This window comes from Cricetulus griseus, assembly GCF_003668045.3.
Source record: "Cricetulus griseus strain 17A/GY chromosome 1 unlocalized genomic scaffold, alternate assembly CriGri-PICRH-1.0 chr1_1, whole genome shotgun sequence".
Taxonomy (NCBI): Eukaryota; Metazoa; Chordata; class Mammalia; order Rodentia; family Cricetidae; genus Cricetulus; species Cricetulus griseus.
This window is the reverse complement of record NW_023276807.1, coordinates 194,160,273-194,187,347: the sequence shown is the minus strand read 5'-3', so window position 1 is coordinate 194,187,347 and position 27,075 is coordinate 194,160,273. Positions and strand designations below refer to the sequence as shown.

The window sequence follows — 27,075 nt, the reverse complement described above, 5'->3', positions numbered from 1 at the left end:
CTTCCAGAGATCTTGAGTTCAAATCCCAGCAACCACAAGGTGGCTCACAACCATCTGTAATGAGATCTGGTGGCATACATGCAAGCAGAACACTGAATATATAATAAATGAATTAAAAAAAAAAAAGGAAGAGAAAGAAACTTCTGTAAGTAGCAGGTAACCAGAGTTCAGCCGAGCAATGCAGTAGGGCTGGCAGGTGGTGAGTCCAGGGGCTGGGAGGAAGCTCTGGCTGAGGAGGTGGAGGTGGTGAAGGACCACCCCAAAATGAGTGTCTGGATGGGGTCAAAACGTTTTGCTGTGAGTTATGATAGAAAAACCCTGCAAGAAAAACAAACAAAAAAATCTAAGCCTCCAACAGCAGCAGGTCCCCTGATGAGAGGAAGTGGGGGCAGTGTCAATGACAACAGTTTCCACTACTCAAACTGTATGCATGCGTAGCCTCTTCAGAAAGAGAACAGGGAGGTGGACCAGGTATTGGGAGTACTGTGGGTCTGGAGCCTGCTCCCTCTTGCTGCCTCTGTGAATATCTGCTGTATAAGAAATGTGAATTTATTATGTACTTTGTAAGTAAAATGTCGTTTTTCTCCTTCAAAGAGGGTAGATTCCCCTGTCATTTGCTCTTGGTGGTTGTCCTTCAGCAAGTCCCTCGAAGTCTCTGGGGGCTAGGAGAATAGACATAGTGCTCAGTGGTTCCAGGACTGTCAGGACAATAGAGAAAAGAGAAAAGGGATGTGCTGATTTCTGTCTAGCATACACTGCTGACCGACCTTCTGAGGACACATGCCTGTATGACCTGGCTCTGTTAAGGTCAGAGAAAGAAACTGTTTTCATTCTCCCTGGGTTCAGGATACCAGAATAGTCCAAACTGTGAAGTCTGGCTCCCTAAGGGTAGCTGGACCTGCTCCAGCCTGCTGACCACCATCCATGACCCTGTGGCCTTGCGGGGTTGCCAATTGTCTAGCCAGACCAGCCCCCTCAGGCCTCAAGCTTGCCCGGCTAGTGCTGCTCAGCTTGGCCAGCTGGCCATCCAGCTCCAGCCCCTCCTGCCACAGTGTTTTTGTCTCTCTTTCGCCTCAAGCTCTGTTAATTTTTCATGGCCTCCATCAGAGGCAGAAGGTAAAAGCTGTTGCCTACAGGGAGAAAGCAGGAGCTGGAGAGGCGGAGGGAGTGTTGTGTGGTGATTAAACACTGCAGAGGCCTAAACAAATGATGGTGCCTCCTCCAGAGGCTCCGAAAGAGAAACCAGGAGCTGAGGCTGAACAGCAGATGGCCCAGGCTGCTGTCTGTCTTGGGCTGGCTCTCTCCCATCAAGTTCTGCCTTACCTGGGGCTGCTTCTGATATCCCACAGCTGGCTCAGCCCTTCTGGCTACCCTAGGATGTTAGCCACAAGGCACAGAGTACTCAATGCCACTCGGCCAATCCACCAGCTGGTGATGGTGGCACTAAGAACTGCTGAAGACAGACCCAAGGTTCCCAGAGAAGCTTCAGGCAGGCCACTCAGGCAGGGTCACCAGAATAGGACCTGACCTGAATCAAGTTCTCCTCCTGTAGCTCTATTGTGCATCTAGAACACCTGTGTAGACAGAAAGGTCACCAGCAGGTGAGGCAGGTGCATGCCCCACCTGGGCCTTGCTCCAAACTCTGTGATAAAACCAAGGCTCCACCGACTCCTGTCTCCAGCCCAGGATTCTTCCTCTGAGAGTCCAAGGTCAAACAAACCTCTACAGTCCAGGATACAAAGGTCAGGGGAGGTTAGCAGCGAACTAAGAGAACATTTGCTAAGCTCGCAGCACTGGCCCTGAGAGCTCCTGAGCATTCTTCCGTGAAAGGAAGAAAGAAGGATCTCTCAAATCCATTCCCAAAGCTCTCCCAGGAGCATTTCACACTGCCTGGCTCTGATCTTAGCCACACCTTTGGCCAGTCAGTGCTTCTCAAAGTGAGACCAAACAACATCGGCATCACCATGACCTGGTAGGACTGCAGAATCTTCTGCTCTGTCCCACTGAATCTACACACACACACACACACACACACACACACACACACACACACACACACACATACACACACACCAGGGAGTACACACACACACACACACACACACACACCAGGGAGTACAGTCAGCACTTGTAACTGGCCTTCCAGATGATTCTATGGATTAGACAAGAAGGATATGGCCTGGGCACCCAGGTGGCTCAGTCCAGCTTTGGGACTTCCCTGGCCAGGACATACTGTTACAAACCGGTGTGTTACATATTGAGTGGCAGGAGTAGCCAGGAAGCCCCTGGGTGTCAACAGAATTACTTCCACTGCTACAAGATGACTGGATATTTAAAGAAGCCCACAGAGAATTGTGTTCCCTCCAGTATGCCATATGAAGAGTCTCCTTTGGGTTTGCTTCAGAGGGCATCTGTTGAAAACCAAGGGTGTCTGTGACTAAACAGATAGTTGGCATTCTGGAACATGTTCCAGAATGTTGCTCTAGGATTTAAAAGGGACTCCTATGGTTTAAAAAGAGCCAGTGGCATGAAGACTGGTACTTTCCTGCAGTAGACTAGCTATCTACCAACCTTGATGGTCTCCTGGAGAGGAGGCGGTCACGGGCTGACACAGGTTGGTCTCCAGTCCCCTCAGGCATTACATCAGGCTTTCTCAGAAAAGGGAGGGCTTAGAAACGGAACTGCTCTCCTTTGGTGAATAGGAAGATGGCCCCAGCTGTGCCGTTCTGGGTGGAGGGCCCACTTGAAGACTGGGCAAGAAGGAGCCTCTAACCACCACAACCCTCCACCCCCTCCCGCTTGCTATGTTTGGAGCTCCTGGACTGTGAGACCTCCTAAAAAAAGAGCACCTGTGTTGTCCTAGAGCTAACTCCTTAGCCTAGAGTTGGAGGGAGGAGGCCCCATCTGTGTTTTTCACCAGGATCCAGAAAGTCTAAAACATAACCTGTCAGGCAGTTGGGGAATCAGGCAATGGGTGAAGTGGGGTACGAGACCTAAAGGCAGAGGGTAGTACAGGGTGTGACTATTAGATGCTCCCTGAGTGAAGGGTGTGGGTCACCCTGTGAAGCGCTGCCACCCTAGTCTCACCTGTACCTGTCACCATGCCCCATGTCCCTTGAGTTTTGGGGACTGCCTGATTGTTTATGTAGAAACAAGTTTGCTGTGGGGTGATCACTTCCCCAAAGCTTAATCACCCGAGATGGCCTCTGCATTGATGTCATGAGCTCTGCCATTTGGGGGTGGTCACTGGCTGCTGGCTTTCCTGGGATTTGACACAGTGTACAGCCAGGCTGCTCAGCACATAAACAGGGGATCTGTTGCCATCCAGCTACTGGTGTGTTGAGAACTGGGGTTCTGCTGAGAACTGGGGTTCTGTGCTATCTAAGGAAGAACTGGTACTCACTCTGGCCTCTTACCTAGAGGAACCAGACCATGAGATGTCTCAGAAGAGACGGGGAAAAATAGACTCTCATAGCATTTCCTTTGCCTCCCCTCCCCCCAGTTCCCTGAGGTCAAGCAGAGGGTAGTTCTGGTTAGCCTGCAGGAAAAAGCATGTGCAGAAAGGAAAATGGATCTTGAGGCTGTTCCTGCTGGAATGAGGCCCACCTGCAGCTCCAGGCACAAGAAAGTGGGACTCCTACCCCAGGCCTGTGTGAGGAGATCCTCTTGGTCTCCCAAGCCAGCTGACTTCATACCTCACTGCCACCTCATGGCCTCTGGGCTATCCTTGGCTTGTTCAAGCACTCCTTAGGGCAAGAAGGCATTGCAGGGGGCAGGAGGGGAGTCCTCGGTAGTCATCCAGGAATACTGATGTTTCCTTGAGCACTGAGATCTGCCCTAGTGGAACCCATGACCTCCCAGGATGAAGAGAGCAGGCACAATGTAACCTGGCCTGTCTGCTATGGCCACAGGCCCAAGGCTCTGAAAGAAAGACCTCAGTGTCCCCTCCCCTCTGCTGCACTTTTGCCTTGTTTGTTTGTGGTGGTACTAGGGATTGGACCCAGAGCTCCAGGCATATATTAGGCAGCTGTTCTACCACTGAGATACTGTCACCAGTACTTGCACTGTTGTTGTTATTGTTTCGTTTTTTTGAGATGAAGCCCTTTTATGTAGCCCTGGCTGTCCTGGAATTTGCTATGCAGACCAGGCTGGCCTGCCTTTACCAATGCTTCCTGAGTGTTGGGACTAAAGACCTGCCCTGTTATCTTTTTTGTTTTACCTTTTACATTTATATGTTTGTGTGTGGAGATCAAAGGACAACTTGTGGGAACCATTTCTCTCCATCTACCATTTGGGTCCTGGAATTCAAACTCAAGTTGTTAAGCCTAGCACCAAGAACCCTTACCCACTGAACCTTGTCACTGGTCTTGTTTTGTTATCAATGCTCTTTCATTTCCCACTGTAGTGGTCTGCAACCCCCTAGCCAGCAAACATCTATCCCTACAGCCTAAGATGATAAAGGTCACAACCTGCCACACACTAAGCTGTGGCCTGAGTCAGGCTCCTGAGTTCTGGATAGAAACTGTAGCTGTCCGCCCACAGCAGGATCTGTGGGAGGACCGATGAGCCAGTACTTCAAGAGGGAAGTCTCCAGAAGAGGCTCCCTGCCAGCTGTTCTCAGCCAACAGTTTGCTGGTCAACATCCCAGCCCAAGCCCATCCTCGGGTCCACAACACTTTGAGAGGACACTTTGCAGAGCTGGGACCATGTTAAGGGTAGAACACTCTCTTCCTGATGAAACACACTCTTGAATTTGCATTGAACTGTCTTAGCATTTGAGTCTGAATTATACCAGCTAGCCTGGTGGGTGTGGCACTCGGCAGACTAGGCTTTTTCTGAAGCCCAACTCATCTGGAATCTCCTTGAGTCCGCTCTTGCTCCGCCTGGACAGCCTCCTCAGGGCAAGGAACAGCCAAACCGGTTTGGGAATCAGCCTTGCAGGCTCCAAGGTCCCCCAGAGTTCAGTTCCCAGGGTGTGTTCACACGCCTTGAGACTCCAGCTTCTGCCAACCATAGAGCCCTTGGGAAGAGGGGGTGGGAGTGAGCAGGAGTGTTATGGAGGCAGGGGGGCTGGAGGAGTGGCCTACTCTATACTGGGCCAGACCACAGGATCATTTAAGCCTGCACCTTCCCAGCCTGAGCAGCTATCAGAGAACTACATGCATGACCCAGGCAGACTACACACCAGACCTGGCCAGTCCTTGCCTGTGGGACCTAAGCTCCTGTAAGAAGGAGGGGGTAAATGGAAGTGTTGTCAACCAGTGTGCTAACAGGCAGCCTCCCCTGGTTTTACCCTTCTTACCACACAGTGACTGGGATGGCAGAGCAGGGAATAGAAGGTGAGAATAATCTGGGAAAACCAGAAGCTGTTGAAGCTCTGACCAACACCCTGCTTAGAAAGGCAGGGCCACAGTGTAGCAATACCTCAGGAGCACTTCCTCCACAGAAAACCAGGGGCTGTTGTCGGCACCACCAAAGTCCAGCTCCCCGTGACCATGGAGGAGTCCTCTGATCCCTTTGCTACAGCTGTGGAGTACCTCCCACCCACCCACACTGCCCTCCTCAACTCTTCCATGGAGCTTAGAAAGGGCAAAAGCTGCTCATGGGCACACAGGAAGTTGGTATTGAACTTAGCTCAGATGAGAAACTGGGATGGTAGTACTTCAGTGTCTCCTGGTGACTGGTCTGCTCTCAGATATAATGTCACAGCCCAGAGACATAAAAGGGAAGTCCTGTGCACCAGTGACAGAGCCTCTCTGACCTGAGAGTAATCATGTTCGAATCCACCAACCCCCATTCTCTTCCACCAGTACAGTATTGTCTTGTGCCTTCCTTGAGGCATGGGATGTGAGGGTGACGCCAAGGGTGCCAAGTAGCTGGGAAGGGGGAGGAAGTGTTGACTCTGTGCTCTCATGTTCCTGGGCAGATCCTCACCATTCCCAACAGGGTGAACAAGGTCAAAATGGCCACCCATCCTATAGACAGACGTGCCTGTAGAGCCCTTAGGCTGCAATACCGTGTCAGTGACTCAAAGCAACCTGCCCCAGTCCAAGACTAGGATCTCCTCTCATGGTCACATGCTTCCTTTGTGGGTTCCTCCTAGGGCAGGGAATGGGGCCGTTTCTCTATTTCTGGGGCACCCAGCAGAGAAGGACTCCCTGAGGCCAGTAGGAAATGGCCTGTCAGTCCCATGGCAAGTAGGCAAAGTGACAATTCTCTGAACATTTCTGTTCTCCAGGATACAGGTCCAGATACCTGACTCTGCATGAGAGCAGAGCCCTGGCTCCTGTCACCCTTCCACCTCCTTCAGGGCACAGTTGGGTAAATCTGAGGACGTTCCCAAGCTGGTTTGTGTGGAGAGGGTGGCTGTGAAGTCTGCCCTAGTCCCTGTGCTCTGTGACCCTGCAGAGGGTGGGCCTTGACAGCTGGCCCCTGGCACACTTTGGACACAGGAACTGAGGTGGGAGTAGGTCTATGTCAAGGTAAGGGGAGGGGAAGCTTGCAGAGAAACATGTAGACACTGTTGCGTGCCAGAGATGGTACTGCCCACCTCAGGGAATATTGAGCCTAAAGGTGCCAAGTAGGCAATTTTTAGCATTTATGTACATTTGTATGATAATGATTCTCCTAGAGTTTGGGAAAGACAGACCCACAAGGGACCAGGTCCATTCTGTATTTGTCAGGTGTCTTAGCACTGGAAAGCCTACAGAGGAAAACCAGTCAGATGATTCAGCCTGCAGGATGCTGTCCCTGCCAGCGTGGTATCTGCATTTGTCTGTGAGCTGATTTAATGCTCACATCTCAGGAGGGAGGAGACTTGGTACTTCTCATGAGCTTCTAAAGTTAAAACTGATGTATTGTGTTGGGGCTCCTCAGACCAGGCCAGTGAACAAGAGGAATTATGGGGTTTTATGGGTTTTTTTTTTTAAAGATGTATATATATATATATATATATATATATATATATATATATATATATGAATGTATGTATAATATATTCATTGGTTCATTGGTGTTTTGCCTGTGTGTATGTCTGTGCAAGGTAGTCAAATCCCCTGGACTAGAGTTTCAGACAGGTATGAGCTGACATGTAGGTGCTAGGAATTGAACCTGAGTCCTCTGGAAGAGCAGCTAGTGCTCTTAACCTCTGAGCCATCTCTAGTTCCAAACAAGAGGAATTCTTACTGCCTCCCCATTTTACACAGAGAGAAGGGATGAGCCCAGACCTATGTATCCCCGATGAGTTCTAGAGTATTCAGCACACGCAGGAGGCTCCCAGAAACTCAGGTCATAGGACCAGAACCTTGTGTTTGAGAGATGAAAAGGAGGATGTGTAAGTATGACCTGGCCCATCTAGAGGGATAGGAGATTGTCCTTCCTCTCGTGGTTACCCTATGACAGATGTACAGACACTACCAGCTCATGAGCAGATGACATGAAGGTGGCAGTTGTCCCCAAATCACCTACACTGTTGTTTCTGTAAGCTGCCTACGTTTAGTCTCATTACCCCGTGGCTATGCGTATCATGAAATGTGTCAGTGGACTCTGTAGTAGGTTTTATATGGTTGACAGTGCCATGGAGATTGGATTATGTTCAGGGACCTTGCAGTTGCGCTATAGCCTGGGTCTCAGATGGAGTGCTTGATGACCAACCGTCTCCCATCCTCTCATGTACTGAGCTATTTCTGTCTGTGACTCACTGCAACCTGTTAGTCGTGTGTTAGCTGCATAGTTCTTACTAAATGCTACACTGAGTGCCGGGACTACGGAAGTGAGCCCCTCTAATCCCATGTCTAGCCCCTGGATATCGAGACTCATGGTCCCATCTGCTTCCATTGAGCTTATCCTGACTTCCCAGAGAGGGTGGGTAGGTGACAGGCAAGATGGGAGACAGCCACATGGTGGGTGGTCCTGTTGTAATTTATTCCTGAGCTTGGAGTTGGCGAGGTGCAAAGAGAACAGGCTGCTGAGACAGTCGGCTCATCATGACCAATTGGCTCCACAGGGCAGTGGTACATATTCGTGAGGTAGCTAGGGGTGCTCCTGGGACTGGAGTGGACATGTTTGGTGGGAGCTTTTTGCCTCTGACTCAACAGGAAGTGCCTCAGCCCATCCTGCTGCTGTGTCATGGTCCCCTGTGCATCTAAAGTGCATGACTAAGGTATTTATTGTAATGACCCTTCTAAGGGTATGTGTGGAGGAGTCTCCTGTGTCTTGCAGGTCTCTTCCTGGCCATTTCTGAGTCCTTTCAGGGTGTCCTAGGTCCCAGAAGCCACCCCTCCTATCCCTGCTGCCCCATGCACACATACAAAACCCTCTTTTCCCCAGCTCCTTTCTAGCCAGGGAGCTGCTTTGTGCTCCTGAATGCCTTCCCCTACATTCCCTGGTGGCAGCATGTTGGATAAGGCTTCTGTTTGGCTGTCACCTCCAGGTCTCTAGACTGCCTCTCAGACCCAGCTCCTCCCTGCATCTGTCCTTTGAAGTTCTTATAGGCACTGAGCTTATAGGCACTGAGCATCCCAGGCCTGGGCCCATACCTCCCTGTCTGGCCGCTCAGGGATCTGTTTCCCAATGACCATCCTGGCTGCCTCCTGTTTCTTGCTCCATTTCAAGCTCAAGCCCAATTCCAGCCTGGTGAGGGGCAGCCTCTCCTGTGTTCCTGTTCACCCACTCTCTTAGATGCTAGAACCCAGCCTCTGCTCCCTTATACGCAATGGATCATTGGCTCCCAAAGCCTGGTCTCTGAAGCTCCACCCCATACTAGGTGTCCAGGCAGTTCCCAAATCAGAGCCTTGCTGTTTCTGCCTTCCGCTGCCTCCCTGATCTCTGCTGGGAGGTGCAGATACAGAAGCAGATAGGGGCCTTCCCCTGAGCCCAGGAACTTAGTGCCCTCAGGCCCTATGCTCCAGCCTGCCTTGCCACTATACTGGTTTCCCTTTTCTTTGCCCAAAAGACCTGCTTGTGAGAGTTGCAAGAAATACCTTAAAGAGGCAGATGTGGAGAACCCGGCTCTTCCATACCCTCTCATAGCCGCTTCCTGGAACCTCTGTACTTTTTCCCTATGTTCTTTCAATTCCACTAGTCAGTGGGCATGCCACTGTACTGTACTCCCCAGTACCACCGGCATGGAGGAACCCAGCAGTGTCCTCAGGGACACAGGAGAGCAGAAATACCTTTCTTCTGGGGCCACAGGTGTCTCTGTGTTATCTAAAGAGGCTCAGCTGCACCTGGGCAGGAAACTACCCTTCCTTCCTGTTTCATAGCAGGACACTGGCTGTCCTCCCTCTACCCTGTGGCAGCTCAGGGAGGACAGGAGGAACAGGGCAGCATGCAGAGTCTGTGTTGAATGTGCAGATGGCTTCCTCATTTGCCCTGAGGCCTCTGTCTACCCACATGTGTTCCCATGAATGTCTGGAGCTCATACCCACTCAGGACATTGTCTGTGCTCTTAATGCTAGTTAGTATCATGGTGCCCTGGGTCAGAAGTGGACAGGCACATCAAAACCCCAGAGCTTTTCTTACTGTCATTCTGTCAACTATGGAGGCTGATGCTGATCATCTGGTGATCATGTGCCTGCAGTCTTCCTGTACTTCAGAGTGGTGACTCAGGCCATCCTCACAGCTGCCCTGTGACTTTGTCCAGGTGTCACACAGGGATGGTCTGGTTCCTCAGTGTGTGTCTCCCACTGGTTACATGGTGAGTGCTAAGTTGCTCGAGCTGCCTTTCTTGAGTTGACATGCATTGTGCTATCTTTGGTACTCCGACCCCATTCCCATCACCACCATCTTTCTGGCTTCTACTTGCACTCTCCTGGGGAATTCTGCTCTATGGAGCAGTCAGTCCACCTTATAGATTGGAAATTAGCCCTAAGCTAAGGGCCCAGACACAGCCCATGTGGTATCCTGTAGCTGAAAAGCAACAGGACACACTACTCAAGGGCCAGTGTTCCCAGCTACTGCTCCCCACCGGTGCCCACTGAGGACTGCATGAGCACCTTTGGAAGGGACTAGAGACTTTCTTAGAGGAGCCAGCATCAGAGAAGCAGTGTTGCAAGGGAGGACAAAAGGGCAGAAGCCAAAAGGCCTGAGTATCATGGTGTCCTGGGGACTAACATATGGAGAAGGGGGGGGCCTGGAACCTGCTGGGCAAAATAAGCTCCAGAATGAGGAGATGAGAGACCATCTCCCATTACCAAGGCACTCTCCTGCCTACACTGAGCAGGGTGCATTTGCAGGTGACCCAGGGGCTCTCTAGCAACCACTCACAATACTACCTAGACACCCCCTCAACCTACCAGTTACTGTTTAAACACTTTATTGGTGTCACTGTCATCAAAACATCATGATCCTAAAGAGCAGGCATTAGTGTTATACCCATTGACAGTAAAGGCCTAGAGAGGGCAAGCTCAAGGTCACATTGATGTCAGGTGGAACTGTTTTTTGGTCGCGATTGTTTATGTCCCTTGCCCTGAATCCTAGCAGGACAGCTGACCCCTAAGGCCGGGACAGGTGTACACAGAGGTGCCTCCTAGCTTGCTGGCTTCTATAGAGGACCTTATTTAGTGCAGGAAGCCCCCACACTCAGTAGCTGTTTGGCAGCTGTTTGTCAAATTAATTTAGGCAAGTGCTCAGGTGCTTTGGCACCTAAGGTGACAATGAATTAGAATGGAGCCTGGCAATAAAATGCTAGTTAGTGGTGGCCTATGCCTCTAAACCCAGCTGTTGGGAGGCAGAGGCAGTCAGAACTTGAGTTCAAGTTCTGTTCTACATAGTGAGTACTGGGTCAGTCAGAGCTACATAGTGACACCTTGTCCCAAAAGGTATAATGGATCATTTTATTTGTGTGTGGGAGGGTATGTGTGACACAGCACACATGGGGAGATGAGAAAACAATATGCAGGAGTTGGTTCTCCTTCTGACATGTGGGTCTCAGGGCTGGAACTCAAGTCATCAGCCCTTGAGCCGTCTCAACAGCCCCCATTTGATCACTTCAGATGTGTTGGGATATATGTGTTTGTATGCCATGTTGAGACGTTTGGAAATAGTTTGAAATCTTGGTTGAGTCTCCAGGTAAGCAGTTCGGGTCAAAAGTAGTCCTGACGGCTACATGGTGAGGTCAGCTAGAAGGACACCTGGTGTAGTGTTCTGATAAGTAGTGGGAAAGCTGGCTCTCTCCAATCTGGGAGGCTAGACTCCTAGGGCTATGCATCTTGGATGTTGTGCAAGGCATTCCTCGGGTGGTTATTAAGGAAGGGATCCCTAGGGACCATTCCTTAGGCACTACACAAGAGACAAGTTTGCATTTGTTCTGCCCTCAAGACCACACCCTGCCATGGGTTCATCTGGGGCAGAGGAGGCAGTGGGTGCCACCGTAGTCGTGTTTGTGAGTGCCACGTCTTACTCACAGGCCTCTGTGGACCTGCTCCTGGTTCTAGTTGACCTCTGCTTCCATCTGCTCCTCTGGTTCCCAGCTTCTGGTGAGCAGAAGGCTCTCTCCATGTAGATATTCCAAACTGCAAAGGAGCTCAGAAAGGGTGCAATGATGCTGGAACACCTCTCCACAGTCCTCTGCAGCCTCCCCCAACACACATACACACACAAATGCTCGACTCTGGGAGGGTGGTCTTGGATCTAACTGACATCTGTAGCCAGCTATGTAGGTGACCAGTGTACCTCCAGCTGCCCAGGCAGAGCAAATGTGCCAATGGCTGCCATGAGGCCAAGAAAGCTGTACTTGTAAAAGGGTGAAGATGGTTGTGGGATCCTCACTGATGTTTGAGGATGGAGAGGGCTTGGTGACCTGAGAGTGGAACTTACCACAGAGAGGGGTATAAGTTATGACCAGAACTATCTCTGCTGCCCATCCTGGGACTGTATGTATGCTTTACCAGCTAGTACACGGGTTTAAGCCAGCGGAGAGACAAGAGGCAAGACTTGGGAAGCAGGTGGGCCTTCCCAGATCAGAGAGTGCTTAGCCCCACCTGGCTAAATCACTCAGTCCCATGGGCTTCTGCCTGGCCTGTCTATAAATGGACTGGTACTCCCTTTTGGGCTGCAAATCTCCATGTAATGTCGGTCTCCAAATAGCTCCTGATAGTCTGCAACCACATGGACATCTGCATTGTGAGGGAACTGCTGTCAACCTCTGTACTCACCAGGCTTTCAGTAAGGTCCTCTTATTGCCCCTCCTTCCCTCTTGGACACAGGATTGTGGCCTTCTAGGCATGCAATGATGTAAGGCATGCAATGATGTGGCTAACACACAATCTACCAGCTGCCTTCCAGTTCTCATGGCCAATCCTATACCTTCATTATCTTTCCAGAAACTACCCCCACTTGGGACAGGGGGACAGGTAGACAAGCTGCCCTTCACCTGTAGGAAAGCCCTGAATCCCACAGTAGCCTGGCTGGTGCCCAGAGGAGCAGGACTTGGATCGTGAGGTGGGTTGCAGGCAGCACAGTCTGCATCCACCCTTTGTGCTGGCAGCTAGCCTCCTAGAGCTGCAACCCTCCGGGCCTCGTGCTTGGCGTACAAATGAGCTTCCAGATGCCAGCTCCCCTGTGCAAGAAGCATAACCAGGGCCTGGAGAAGAACGAAGCAGTCTGAAAACACACTTGGGTCTGATCCAGCCTTTCTACATAGGCAGTTTCCCCTCTAGCCATGTCTGGTGTTTGCTGGGCACCCACTAGGAGCCTCACCAGCTTCCAGATGTTGGGGCTAAGATCCTGCCTTTGTACTTAGTCTCCTTGTGCAGGTGGCAGCAAGGGCACCCACAGAGAAGGGTATATCAATCAGCATGTCTACTGCCTCTAGAGGAGAAACAGGTACTCTCTTTGGGGCCACAGCCCCACCTCCTCCTTGGTCAGGTACTTTGTGCACCAAATAAACTGAGCAAGCACCTGGCAGCCTCAATTAGACCCGATGGAACTGTGGACTGAGGGAGGACCTGTACTGAGCCTGGAAGTTTGAAATGCCAGGCACTCCTAGTCATGGTGTATTTGGGCATATTCCTCCAGTGCTGGCAGTGGGTGACTTCAGGTTCCTTATTTAAGTGGGAGGAGCCAGGACACAAAGACCAATTTTGCAGTTTGGCCTGCTGAAGGCATTCTGCCTTGTGTATGGTTTCTTCAGAGCAGGGACACCATCTTTCTCACCACTCTGGCTGTGATTGCTGTGAATGGCTTTTGCATGCCTGAGCCACAGGACAAGAATACACACACACACACACACACACACACACACACACACACACACACACACCACCACACCACCACCACCACCACCACCACCACCACCACCACCACAGCCTGATGGCAGAGACTCTTGGGTGTGCTGCCTTGGCCATCTCTAGCGCTCTCTTCCTCCCTCCCCTCCCTCCCTCCCTCCTCCCTCCTTCCCTCCCTCCCCTCCCCCTCCCCTCCCTCCCTCCCTCCCTCTCTCTCCTTCTCCCTCTCCCCACCTCCTCCCCTCCCCTCTCCTCCCTCCCTCCCTCTCTCCCTCCCTCCCTCACAAAAGTGTCCAGCTATGTGTGCACACACACACTCACACACACACACACACACACACACTGCTACCCTCTGCTATGGAAACCTTTCCTCCTAAGTATTTGAGTCAAACAGAAAGGGAGGAGAAAGGAGAGACAGACAGACAGACAGTGAGTGACAGGCTGGTGTCTGCTCAACAGGAATTCAGTTTCAGAGCCCGGTGAATGCTCCTGGGTCTTCAGCAGCTCCGAAAAAGCCCAAAGTTGTGTCTGTGCCTTACAGGTTTAACATGTCCATAGTCCATAGTGAGAAGCCAGGTAGCACTAAATGTTGAGAGTGTGGGGTAAAGGGGTCCCTGGAAGTCTATGGGGAACAGCAATGTCTGGTCACACCCTGATCCAAGGCCTTTGTTGGCCCCTTTCCCTCAGCTCACCCTTAGCGCCATCTCTACCCTCCCGTTCATTGTCTGGACTCTTTACTGGTACCTCTCGACCTGGTGGCCATCCCAACTGGCCCCTCTAGTGGCCTCTTGACACAAATGCTTTTGAGTTCTCTTTAGAGAGCATTAGCCCATTTCATAGTTTAAAACACAGAGGCCATCTCCCAGGAGCAAAACCAGCATCATAAACACCCTGTCTGGGAATGGTGCAGTGGGTGTTTGAGTGTGCCTGCTGACCATATGTCTTTCCTTGCAGCCCTGCTGTCCTCCTGGTGTGAAGAACTTGGTCGCCTGCTGTTGCTCCGACATCAGAAGAGCCGCCAGAACGACCCCCCTGGGAAACTCCCCATGCAGCCCCCCCTCAACTCCATGAGCTCCATGAAACCCACTCTGTCGCACAGGTACGCATGCAGGTGCCATCAGGGATGGGCCAACTGGGCAGCCATTGAGCAGCTATCTTCCCCATACCTGGGATCTGCTTGGAAACCTCCTGTGGTGCAAGCCCTGGGAGCATGGCCTCTCAGGCAGTTTGGCCTTTAAATCCTCCTAAATGACATAGCTTCTTCCCCATCAGGCACGGGGAGAGGGGCTGGGTTTTCCCCACCTGCCTCTTCTAGTAGAACATTGGGAATTATGCGCTCAGAGCCTTCCCTCTACCCAGAGCAAGCACTTGGGCACTCTCAGGGAAACCAGGGGCAAGTAGGGTCTCAGGACGCCCCAGGGCTAGTGGTCACACCCCAGTGTGGGGCAGAACCAGGCCTCACCCATCATACCAGAGCAAGTGAAACTGGGCTGGGGCTGCCAGAACCCTGGATCTTAGGCAGGAACAGGCTTGCTAGGGGCTGCCAAGCACCTAGGAACTGGCCAGGCTACCCTGCACCAGCCTCGGAAAAGCACGTGGTGAGACTGGCAATTCCCTGTTAATTATCTCGCAGGCGCCTTGCTGAGCTGATGCTCTGAGTATTCTGTGGGCTGACCCTGCAACAACAGGGCCCGTCATGCTGTCTGCACCCCCCCCCTTTGTGGGTCCTCCTAATGACTGGGGCCTCTGCAGTCAGCTCAGCTCTCATTATCCTGCCTGGCAGAGAGACTCGCGGCCCAGAACATGCTGTAGTCAGTCCTGAACTGCATGGTCCAGGCACTGCCAGCACTCAGGGTCAACCTTGTCTTCTAAATCGAATTAACTGTCAGGACCAGAGAGGACCTCAAGCTCATCAAAGCAAGTGCCCTGCCTGGCCAGCACGGCCCAGCTATGTGTTTACCTGCCTTTTCAGAGTACAGCAAGCCCCTCTCATCCAGGACACTGCCTCACCAGCCCCCAGACCCATGCTCTGACAGCACAGCCTGTTTCCTAAGGGGTTCCTACTTGGCCTGGGTAGATGTGTGCAGTGGGAATCTTATAAGGTGTTTAGCATCATGGGCCCTGCCTACTTTTTCTGATGACTGCCCCCTCCTCCCACATCCCCAAGCATTGCAGCAGCAAGAACACCCAACACATTTGCTAGAGTAGGAATGTCACCTTAGTTGAGAGCCATTGCTCTAGAGAAGAAACCTGCTTCCTTCTGCCTTCCACTCCTTATCCCTGGTCAAGCTGTCAATAAATAGGACTTTGGCAATTGATCTGATAATATTTTAGCTTGACCATTTCATTTGGTGTTTGGAGGCAGAGTCTCCCTCTGTGGCACAGGCTAATCTCCAACTCCTGATCTCCTAATTCAGCCTTCTAATATTAGGATTATAAGGGTGTGTGTGTGTGTGTGTGTGTGTGTGTGTGTGTGTGTGTGTGTGTATTTTACTAATTCTGCCTAGCCCCTCAGCTCTTCAGAACCATCCTGACTCTCCTTCCCCCATTAACATGCCCCTCCCAACTTCCTTTCCCTAAGGAGGAGATGGTGATGGGCCAAAGTACTGTGGCTTCCCACTAGAATCCTGTCTCAAACCTGGTTGGCCATGGCTATTCTAGCCCTGGAGTGAGACAGGTTTTGACCACTGCCAGTCCTTTGCTAGGCCTCCATCAAGTTGAGTTCATATGGATTATTTATCATTAAACAAAGGCAAGGAGTGTTTCCTGAGAGGCTGAATCTACCAGCAGAGGAGGAAGGTTCTTGGGGCAAAATTAATAACTGGTAGGTAAAGGCAGGGTAAAGAAGGAAGCCTGTGTCCTAAGAGAGTAGGTCAGGCTGACCGTTGGAGGCTTCCTAAAGGTAAGGTATCTTGACCAGGGAACATCCAGGCTAAGGAACAGCCACCTACATTCTGTGACCTCAAACTGGCTATTCCTAAAAGTGCTGTGTGTAAAAAGCCACTGCCCAGCACCCAGGGTCCTGCTATTTCTGCTACCATAACAGGTTCAGGGCCTTAAAAGTTCCGTGGAATAATAGGTTATGCAAAGCAAGTGGCCTGAAAGCTTAAAGACCTAGGTGACATGTATTCTGTGGCTTCCGGTGGCCTTTCAGAGACAAGGCTGGGGAGCTGGGGACTTGCTGGGTATCAATTGGGGTTGAACCTGATTGTTGAACTGAATGTAGAGCTCTGGGGAGCATAGCAAGGTTATAGAACTTGGAAACTAAAACCTGGCTGGCTGAGAGTGGGAAAGTGAGTTCCCAAGAAACACAGCTGATAGAGATGAAGCAGGGCACAGAACAAGGGTAGTGAGGGAATAGTTGCTGGTTTTGAGGGTTCTGCTCTGATCCCTGGGTAATTGCCACATGCTGCCACATTATGGTGGAGCAACTGTTGGACAATGGCCTTCTTCAAGCCCAGGACTGTGTTGAGAATACTCAGTAACCTGTGACCAGAAGTTGGTTGGTCTTTCCTTGTCACCTTCATCCATGTCCCTGTGGGAGAGATCTCTCATTTTCAGGGGAACTATGGAGGACCCCAGTACCTGTTAAGCATCTAGTGTAAATTCCTAACCATGGAAGCTTAGTGGAAGAAAGAGCCCTTGAGACTGAGACACTGACTCTGGCATCTTCAAAGGGACCTTCTCATTAAGGGTAGAGCACAGTATGTACACTAGTAAGTCTTGGGTGTGGTACCCAGAGGATCCAGGAGTTCGAAGACTCTGGGTCCTCAACTAAAGGCTCTAAAACAAGCAGAGGGGAGGAACCTTGCCTGAACCCAGAGGTCTGGAGGGCCCCTAAGGACTGAAGTATTTCTGTGGCTCAAGTCACTGCAAACCAGGAAGATGTAGTGGTGCCACAGTGTAAGGCCGAAAGTTAAGAGACTTAAGTTCTTTCCCCTTGGGCTATGCTGTGTCTCCAACCAAAGCCCTTGACCTCTCTGAGATCCTGAGGTCCCAAAGAGACATGGTGCTGCCCATCACTATGTGAAAGATGCAGGGAGGAACCAGGCTACTCCCAAGGCACTTTGTAAGAGTAACTGTGACCTTGTGAAGAATGTGAACTAACTATAGCTTGTAAAAAGTCCTTAGCTCCTGTTTTAGTTTCACCATTGGCCATACCAAGGTCATCTTGCACTTAGCAAAGAGACACAGAGGCATATTACGTGCCTCTCTGCCCCGAGGCCCCCCCCCCCCGTCGCTCCCCCATAACTCCAAGATGGAAGCTGGGAGGCACCTAGAGGATTTAGCCATTGCTGGGGCAGAAGGGCACCTTCGGCATCCCTGAGGTGATCTTGACTTTATCCCAACAACTTCTGTTTCCTCATCCAGGATTTTAATGAGTGGTTTAAAAAGCCATTTGTGATTAGCACATTGTCTGTATGCAAATGGGTGCAGCAAAGCTAATTAAGAATCTAATAAATCTTGTTTATCTATTAATTTGATTACAATCAAAGCTGCTGGAGCCTCTGAGATCTAGAGTGATCTTGCTCCTCCTCCAGGAGCAGGGATTTGCTATATAGGAAGAGGGGCTCTGGTGTGCTGGGTAGGGCCATGGCTTGGAGTCAGGCTTCTGTCTTGTTGTAAGTCTGGGCAGTTCCTCATCCTCTCTGACTCTCCGTTTCCTCAGCTGCAGGAAAAATAGCAGGACCAAGTCTGGTACATAGGGATCTCTGGAGATTTGTGTGTCCCCCCCAAACTGTAGCCCAATATCCTCTTGACAGGCTCTTTGCTGCCAGCTAATAGATAAGTAAAAAGGGCCCCTTTAGAGCAGGGGGTGTGGACCTGTGGTAGAGTGCTTGTTTTGCATACCCAAGGCCTTGGATTCAATTGCCAGCCCTACAGAAAGCAAAATCAAAGGTACTATCGATAGACCAGTAATCCCAGCACAGGGGAGGCTGGTGCAGGAGGGACGCAAATCCAAGGCCAGCCTGAGCTACCTAGTGAGACCCTGTCCCAAAACAAAAGGAAAAAAATAGTCAACTTTTATGTGGAGTTACTTTTTTTGCCCGTCTGTACCCAGCCCCTGCTGGTAGTAGGCTCTTCTTGGCCCTGGAAAACTGGTTTTAAAAAGGGTCATTGAGAAAGCCCAGTGGACAAAGGCACCTGCCTTCAAGCCTGTCAGCTACAGTTTGATCTCTTGGAACCAACATAGGGGAAGGAGAGAACCGACTCCCACAAGTTGTCCTCTGATCTCCACTATAGCCCTGACTGTCTTGGGACTCACTGTGCAGGCCAGGCTGGCCTTGAACTTAAAGAAATCTACCTACCTGTGCCTCCTGAGAGCTGGAATTAAAGCTGTGTACCAGTACCACTGCACTTAGCTAAATTTTTTTTCCAATTAAAGCCCAGAGAAGAAATGTGAGGTGCCACAGTGGTCACTAACAGCCCTGGTCACTGAGACTCTAGGATTCCATTGTGGCTCCCTGCTGGGCAATGCTTGCACCCTCCCTCACACAATGAGCTGCAGGAGGGAGAAGCCCAAGAACTGAAATGATGGAGAGACTTGTAATGGTCTCCCCAAATTAAAAAGACCAAGAGCATTAGCCCCCTTACAGGCATCACAGCCTTGCACATAACTGGTACCAATACAGCCAGATCAGGGAAATTAATTAAGACAAAGTGGCTGCCACAAGTTCAGGAAAGAAAGAATGTAGCTTGCTTTCCCCTGCCTTGCATGGATGTCTGTGTGACCTGCACAGGGAGAACCAGGAGCCCCTCATTACAGGCCTAGCTCATATCTCATAAGCCTCCAACAATGACCACAGAGCTGGTACACAGACATGAACCATCTGTTGTGACTTGGTGCAAAGGACTCCCTGTATGCAAGAAGCAGGGAGGAAACAAAGGAAAATGCCATTGGTTTCATGACAGAAAGTCATGAAAGGGAAGATACAGCCTGGGCTTTGAGGTATAGGTAGGAGTTCACTAGCTGAAAAAGGAAGGCAAAAGAAAATCTAAACAGCTTTTTCCTTAACAGTCAGGAATAATCATGCCCACTCCTGTTAGCAACATATTTACAAACTTCTAACTTCAGAATATCAGGTAAATATTTGTGCCTACCCTGTGACCAGGTTGGAGTACTGGAAACAAGGACAGTTGGCCAGGATCTGTCTGCGTGACACTAGGAATGCTTACAGATGAGGAAGATGAGACTAACTTCATGTTAAGATCAAAGTCACAGAAATTGTCAAAAGCAGTTGGCAATGGCTTTGCAAACAGATGTGGAATTTGTTGCCAGCATCCCCTGGGCTGCGGCTTCTTCCCATTTCCTTTACCTTCGCTACACAGAAGTATCGTGCACCTTGTGGGTGTGTGTAGCCATCTCCCCAGGCCCCAGAGAGCTAAAGCCCAGGGCAGGAAGTCTCTCATGTCCCCAGTGCAACAAGGGGTGAGCAGAGCTCAAGCCAGTTACCAGGGCTTCCTGGGAGGGTACAAGGAACCTGAAATTGACAAAAAGCAGGGCCAAGGGTCAGAGCTGCTGTGGCCCCAGATGCCTTTGTAGCACCCGAGGCAGGAGGCACTTGGCAGGCACACAAAATGACCTTCCATGTGGCCCACAACCCAACCCCTCTCAAGTGGGACAGGATTTCGAAACAGGTTTGCCAGGGCAGGACTAGGTCTGGAGGCAGTTTGTGACATGATTGGAATTCCCATGGAGGGGCAGAATTAACCTAGAGGGGTTATCAGGTCCTTGGAGCTCTGACTACACTCTTCAGAACAGTTGTGTGGGCCAAGGGAAGAGATTCTTATGGGTGATCCCAACCTGCCAGGTACCCATCTGGGCTCTGCATACTGTAGATTAATAAACAGTGCTGGTCAGAGAAGGAGGCCTTGGGACACCCTTTCCAGAGCTGCCACCTCCAACTAGGACTTTTTGTCGCTTGGATTGCCCTTGATCTTAGACACAGGGAAAAGGGTAGAAGTGAGAGTCCAGGCTGAGGTGACACGTTACAGGCTTAATGCTGTGGGTGCCTGTGGAGTTGAGAGCCTTTAGAAGGCAGTGAGTCACACAGCGTGCTGGTGGATACCATTTCCGTTTCCCTCCTCTGTACCTGCTTCTCCAGTGTGCATCCAGCAACCCACAGGCCCTGTGTACACTAAGTGTATGGCCACCTTCGCTCTGAGACAGTGAACCTGCTAGACAGGCAGTGGAGTGCCCGCTTTGGGAATGTTCTCTGCTGGTTGTGGATAGGGTGGAACAGGAAAAGGCAGATTTCCTCACACAAAACCCAGCCATGGTGCTGGGGGTAGTAGAGGCCTTAGATGCAGTCACCTGGGAGGCCAGGTGGTGAGAGACAGCACCCCCCCCCCAAGAAACTGTCCAGCTACCATTTTAGGAAATGAATCAAACCTCCGTGAACTCATCCCTGTCCTGGAAGGTGGTGGGAAGCTCATGAAGCCGTTCTGAGTATTAAGTCACTGGGGAACCTGTGTCTGTCCATCATGCCCAAGATGCGAGTCTAGCAGGACAATGGGTGGCCAGGGGTCTCCTCTTTCTTTTGTGAAAACATTGCCTACAGGGCCTCCCAGCCAGGTCCCTTTTACCTGCTTGTGGCTTAGCTCTTCCCTGGAAGAGCAGAGATGCTGGTCCTAGCCTGGCCTTAGGTCTCACTTTCACAGGCCACACTTACTCCCCAGTCAGCTACCTCTGCTACTGGGCCCTGTTATGTCTAGTCAGCCCTGTTTCTCTCCTTGTTCTAGCCCTGCTCTTTCCCCTTGGACATGGAGAATAAGGACACCTCTTTGTCCTTTGGAGTATGTCCTACTCTGCCCCAGGGCCTGTGCTCACACTTAGGTGCTTGACTGAGCTTCTTGGTACTGATTTTCAGTCCACAGTGGCAGGTGCATTGAAAGAACAGTATTCATCCTCATTGTGGGCTACTGTGTTTTGTGTTGCTTAGTTTGGGTTTAGGTCTTGGGAATTTTTGTTGTGGTTTTGTTGTTGTTGTTGTTGTTGTTGTTGTTGTTGTTGTTGTTTTGAGACAGGGCCTCATACAGCCCAGGCTAGACTCAGACTTTCTAGGTAGCCAAGGGTGACCTTGAACATCTGATTCTCCTGTCTCCCACTCTGGAGATTATAGGCTTATTATAGATGTTTGTCTCCAGGCTGTTTGTGCAGTGCTAGAGTCCAGCACTCTTCCAGCTGAGCTCCACCCCCATTCGTCACTGTGGTCTGCTGCCTCATGCTGACTGGGCATCGGGACCCGCTCCTGTATTTGGGAATGCATGAGGGCATGCTCTCAGTCTCTCCTCAGAAATGAGAGTGCAGGAACCTGCCTCCAGAGAGTACTGTGGGCTGAGCTGGTGAGGGGTGTGTCCAGGACTGCTTTCCAGGTTCACCACTACCTGGCTGAATAGCAGGGTCCAGAACAGCTTGAGGTGGAGTCACTCTGTGACCCCCATGAAGGGTGAGAGGAAAGGCCACAGAGCTCGGCCACTGTGGCCTAGAAAATACAGGTGTTTCTCTGTACTGCTTCCCCATGTTCAGGACAAGTTAAAGGCCTGGCCCCCATCTGGTTTGTTGGTCCATTGGCCTTCAATCCACTCTGTCCCACAAAACGGCTAGATCCGGCTCACTGGATTCTGGAGCAGAGGCTAGAAAGATAGTGATCAAATGTGTAATAAGAGAGTGGTGAAGCGCTGTGAAAAATACATAAAAGACAGTGTGGGGTGCTTTTTTATGTGACGAGACATGGGAAGCCTTTTCGAGGAGGTGACTTTCCAGAGAAACAAGAAGTGAGCACAAGGTGGCGGAGGCAGATCCAGAGGAGAGAGTGTCACAGATGAGGGAGTTCTGCTTCCCTGGGGGCACGGGTATGCTGTTTTACTGCTCGCACTGAGGAAGTGTGGTCAACTAGAGTGGGGCTAGGGAGTCTGGCTAGTCTTAATGCTGGGACTCACTTTGTCCCTCTCACTCCTCCTACATCACCTTGGCTGGCTGGAAGTGAGCACTCATTGAGTGCTCACTGTAAACCTGAGACTGGGTTGGAGGAAGTAGATTCCTGGCTTCTGATACGTGTCGACTTGGACTCCTTGGAAGGAGCCCCTATATAGGTGGCCAGTACAGGGCTGGGGTGAGGAAGCAAGGTGCAGGCTTGGGGATGAGCTGGTGGGATAGATCATTCTCGAGTGCATTTGGACTTTTCCCAGTCAACACTGGAAGCTGATAGTGCTGACTTGTAGGTGAGGGAAGGTCTTAGCCAGGCAGGAATGTGCACAGGACTGGGGGCCGGTGGGTAGGGCACCCAGGCAGGCTTTGCTTGCTTGGTGTTGGCCCCAGAGGAAGGGTAACAGGGTGACCTAAGCCTGAATTCCAAAGACCAGGTCAGTAGGACTCAGCATCTAGGGTTTTGTTTTATTTTGTTTGTTTGTTTGTTTTAGGTTTTTCAAGACAGTGTTTCTCTGTTGTAGCTTTGCAGCCTGTCCTGGAACTTGCTCTGTAGACCAGGCTGGCCTTGAACTCACAGAAATCCCCCTGCCTCTGTCTCCTGAGTGCTGGGATTAAAGGTGTGCACCACCACCCGGCTCTCAGCAGCTAGTTTGTCATGACATGCAAGAAGAGCCATGGGCCTCTGTAAAGTGGGACCAGGCTGTCCCTAGTGGAGATAACGCCTAGGGCCTGATTGTTTCCGGAGGGTCATGGACAATCAGTATGCTTGAAGAGAAGGCTTAGAGTGGGCCCAGTTACAGGGATGGTTCCCATGGAAGGTGCATCTTTTGTTCATCAAGTGCTGTCATAAGCCTGAGTTCCAAGGCTCACTGGGGCAAGGGTCAGCTAGGATGGTAAGGTGAAGACACTGTCACCTGAGCCCTGCCCCCAGCTCTAAAGACCTCTTCTCTCTCTGCAGTGATGGGTCATTTCCTTACGACTCTGTCCCTTGGCAGCAGAACACCAATCAGCCTCCCGGCTCCCTCTCCGTGGTCACCACGGTGTGGGGAGTGACCAACACATCCCAGAGTCAGGTAAGAACCTGTCCCACACTCTGCCATGGCTCCTTCTAGGCACAAGTGTCCCTTATCCCCCCGTGTGGGGGGTGCTCCAGGGAGCCATGCCATGGCAGTCCTCCTCACTATATGAAGCCAGTTTGGGGACATATTCAGCTATAGACCACATCACTACAGGAAGGGATACACTTTGACTTCAGGAGGGCCACAGCTGGGTCCCTGAGGACCACCCCCATTGTAGGGCCTTCTGGGAGACAAGAGGGAGGTTTTCGTCTGACAGGCCACACGTTCTCTTCTGAGGCTGTGTTTACTCTGGTTATGTAAGCAAACTCCCTGTGTGTGTGTGACTGACCTCAGGCTCCTAAGCTGGAAACCCTTGACCGTGAATGGCCTGGATTAGGTTTTACCAAGATGTTAACCTTCAGTAAAGTGTGCCTTAACCTTAACCTTAAGCCCGTTGCCTTCCTAATCAAGCCTGATTTCATTCTTTTTTCTTCCTCTTTTCTCTCTCCTCCTCACCCCTGTCCTAACAGAGGGTCTCTCACTGCTGAACTTGGGCTGGGCTACCCTGGAGGGAGCTATCATGCTTTCCTGGGATCTCCATCCATAGACAACTTCTAGGCACCCAGGCCTTATTGCAGAGTTGGGGCTGAGTAGGCTAGTGCTTGCCAACTGCTAGTCACCTACCTCATGTCCCTCTCTGGAGCCTGGGGACCACTTGAGCTAACTTTGTGAGCCTTTGCCTCATTGCACCCTGGCTGAAGTTCTCAGCCCACTCCTTTCGATCTCTTTTGATTCTGGGTCCTACTCAAGCCACCCCCATGTTCCTTCCTCTCTGTTGTGCCCTCTCTGTGATGTTTTGCCCTTTATCCTTCCTCTTCTCATTACTCTTTCTCCATACTTACCTGAGGTACTGGCCTTGATGAAAACCACTCTCTGTTTGCAGGTCCTCGGGAACCCTATGGCCAATGCCAACAACCCTATGAATCCAGGTGGCAACCCCATGGCATCAGGCATGAGCACCAGCAACCCCGGCCTCAACTCCCCACAATTCGCAGGGCAGCAGCAACAGTTCTCCACCAAAGCTGGCCCTGCACAGCCCTATATCCAGCCCAACATGTATGGCCGGCCCGGCTACCCTGGTAGCGGGGGCTTTGGAGGCAGGTGAGTGACCAGTCTGGGTGGTGTCCTTCTGCAGTGGTGTATTAGCTCTGCCTTCCTGCCTACATCCAGAAAGGACTCTGACTTGAATTCAAGCTCCACATTGCCTGGTCTGGGATATGAGGACAGTGTTGCCCTGTGTTTTATCAGGCCAGCATCAGCCCCATGGGGGTAGAAAGGCTACGTTTTCGCTTCCTTCTTAGCCTTGTATCTTTATGAATTGTAGGTCAGTGGGGTAAACTGGCAGAACCTAAGAATAGTGACAGTGAGCTCCACTTGTCAATTGCTTAATCTTTTTGCCCCTCCTACCTGTAGAGGAAAGATGAAATGGAGACTAGAGTCCCCAACTTCAGACTGTATCAAGGAAAGAGCAGAAGCAGGCAAGCCACCTTCCCTATCTAAGCCACCTTGACCTCAGTCCACCTAGCTCAAGGGACAGAGTTACTGGGTTTCTGGCCTTGTGGTTCAAAACAGGAATGTCACACTCCTGAACCCACTCCCACAGCTCTGCCACACGGCACCATATTCTCAGGTCGGTGTCCGCTAGAAGATAGTTGTGGTGGCCCAGGGAAAGCAGAGAGGCTATGGAAACCTTACTTCAGTGAAAATTCAAGGAACAAGTGACCTAGTTATTACTAGTAGCAAGAATGACTGCCAACCTCAGGAGTCCCGGATCCCCTACAGGGCTTCACATCCACAAGCTGTGTGCATGGAGTGTATGGGATGGGTACAACCTTGTAGCCATCCTCCCAGCTCCGAGCATGTCCCAGGCTCGGCTTTGTATTTGAGTACTCTCTGACTCCTCCCTGCTTCTTCTCCACAGTTACCCTGGGGGTCCTAATGCCCCTGCAGGCATGGGCATCCCTCCACACACCCGGCCCCCTGCTGATTTCACCCAACCAGCTGCTGCTGCTGCAGCAGCTGCAGTAGCAGCAGCAGCCGCCACAGCCACCGCCACAGCCACAGCTACAGTGGCAGCCTTGCAAGAGACACAGAACAAGGATATAAACCAGTATGGACCGGTAAGGGTTCCTGCCTCCTGGTCTGGCCTCACCCAGACCGGGGAAATCTTGAGTGTAGGCGACATGCGTCTCTTTGAAAGCTCCGAAAAGGGTGTATGTTAGGGTGTGGGTGTGGTAACATGGTTGGGTGTGGCAGGGGGTTTTGGTGTGCTATATTCTTCGTGGGATGGTGCTCATGTGTGCATATGGGGAAAGAGGTACCCTGTTGATCTCTGAGTTCCTGGTTACCCAACAATGGGCTCTGTGCCTAAAGTCACTCTGTTAGTAGCTTGTCCCCAATCACCTCTGAGGCCACTACTGTCCCATTAACCTACTTTGTGGATTTTGCCCAGGCCTCATCATAGGTCCTCTGACCTTCAGAAGGATGAGGTGGGGTGTAAAAAGGGGAGCCCACAACCATGAAGGGCAGAAGTATGGAAGAAGGATACAGGGTGGGCAGGAGGAAGTTGCCTGGGTTAGTCACACTCAGTGTATGGAGGGTGTGTCTCCATTGGCCACTGACCAAGGGCAAGGCTAGGGCTTTCAGGAAAGGGCTTCAGCCTCCATCCTCATCCGCCTCCTCTTCCGGTGCCCTCCCTGTGGCCCTCCCACCCCTGCTCTCTTCCCCCATCCCCTGCCTGCCTCCCTGGGAATGCTGCCTGTGCATTGGAGTGACTGCTCCTTGCCCTACCCAAACCTCCAGCTGCATTTTCCCAAGAGACCTGCAGAGGGCAGCAGTGAGCCCTGGAGGACTGGGTCCTTTGAGACCTCCCAGTTCCTAGCTGCGGCCACTTGGGAAAGTGTCCCTTCCCCCAGCCCCCTAACCTTCCCTCCCTGCACTTTCAATGCATGTGGCATTTTATTCTTTTTTTTTCTTCTTCTCCCGTTGAAGGTGTGTTCCTCTTTCCAGATGGGTCCCACCCAGGCGTATAACAGCCAATTCATGAACCAACCCGGGCCTCGGGGGCCTGCCTCCATGGGGGGCAGCATGAACCCTGCCAGCATGGCAGCTGGCATGACACCCTCGGGGATGAGCGGCCCTCCCATGGGCATGAACCAGCCCCGACCACCTGGCATCAGCCCCTTTGGCACTCACGGGCAAAGGATGCCCCAGCAGACCTACCCAGGCCCCAGGCCCCAATCCCTTCCTATTCAGAGCATAAAGAGGCCATACCCAGGAGAGGTAAGTGTGACAACAGATGAAGGATGGGATAGGAAGGGGCACTGACACAGGGACCATGGGAAGAGCCCTGGAAAGGGCACAGTTTGGCCACCAGAGAACTTGAACTAAAGGTTGAGCATGGGAACCTCAGCTCCTAACTAATGTCATTACTATTGTAGAAGACACCCAGCAAGTCACACCACCCAAGTCGCAGGTTTTTGTTTGTTGGTTTTTTATCAATGAGATTGACTATCCGCTGTGGCTGCCTGGAGGGCAGGAGGCAGTGACATTGTGAAATGCCATGCCTAGAGCAGGCAAGTGTCGAAGCAGAAACTATGATGACTGTTCACTCCTATCCCGGCTCAGATATTAACTGGATAACTCTGGCTGAGGACCTCCATGCAGGAAGCCACCTAGAACACAAGGGCTTCCACCAGACCCTCCAGTACAGGCTGTCTGTGTCAGGGAGGCCATCAGATGGCATCCCTAGGGCTTACTTCCATGGCAGTTGCTCTACTGGGAGTAGTGCCTACTCTGA

At 51.4% G+C, this 27,075-nt stretch overlaps 1 protein-coding gene across 7 annotated transcripts in view; it reads left to right on the top strand.

Annotated features, from left to right (window-relative positions):
* Positions 1–27,075, top strand: part of Zmiz1 (zinc finger MIZ-type containing 1) — a 206,167-nt gene that overhangs the window by 159,461 nt on the left and 19,631 nt on the right. For 6 of the 7 annotated variants that reach the window (XM_027389081.2, XM_027389076.2, XM_027389080.2 and 3 more), the window contains 5 exons: positions 14,181–14,325; positions 23,117–23,231; positions 24,160–24,377; positions 25,198–25,396; positions 26,268–26,558. In XM_027389081.2, the coding sequence (XP_027244882.1) occupies positions 14,181–14,325; positions 23,117–23,231; positions 24,160–24,377; positions 25,198–25,396; positions 26,268–26,558 (968 nt within the window). The remainder of the gene's footprint in view (positions 1–14,180; positions 14,326–23,116; positions 23,232–24,159; positions 24,378–25,197; positions 25,397–26,267; positions 26,559–27,075) is intronic. The other variant, XM_027389079.2, reaches the window with a different exon arrangement.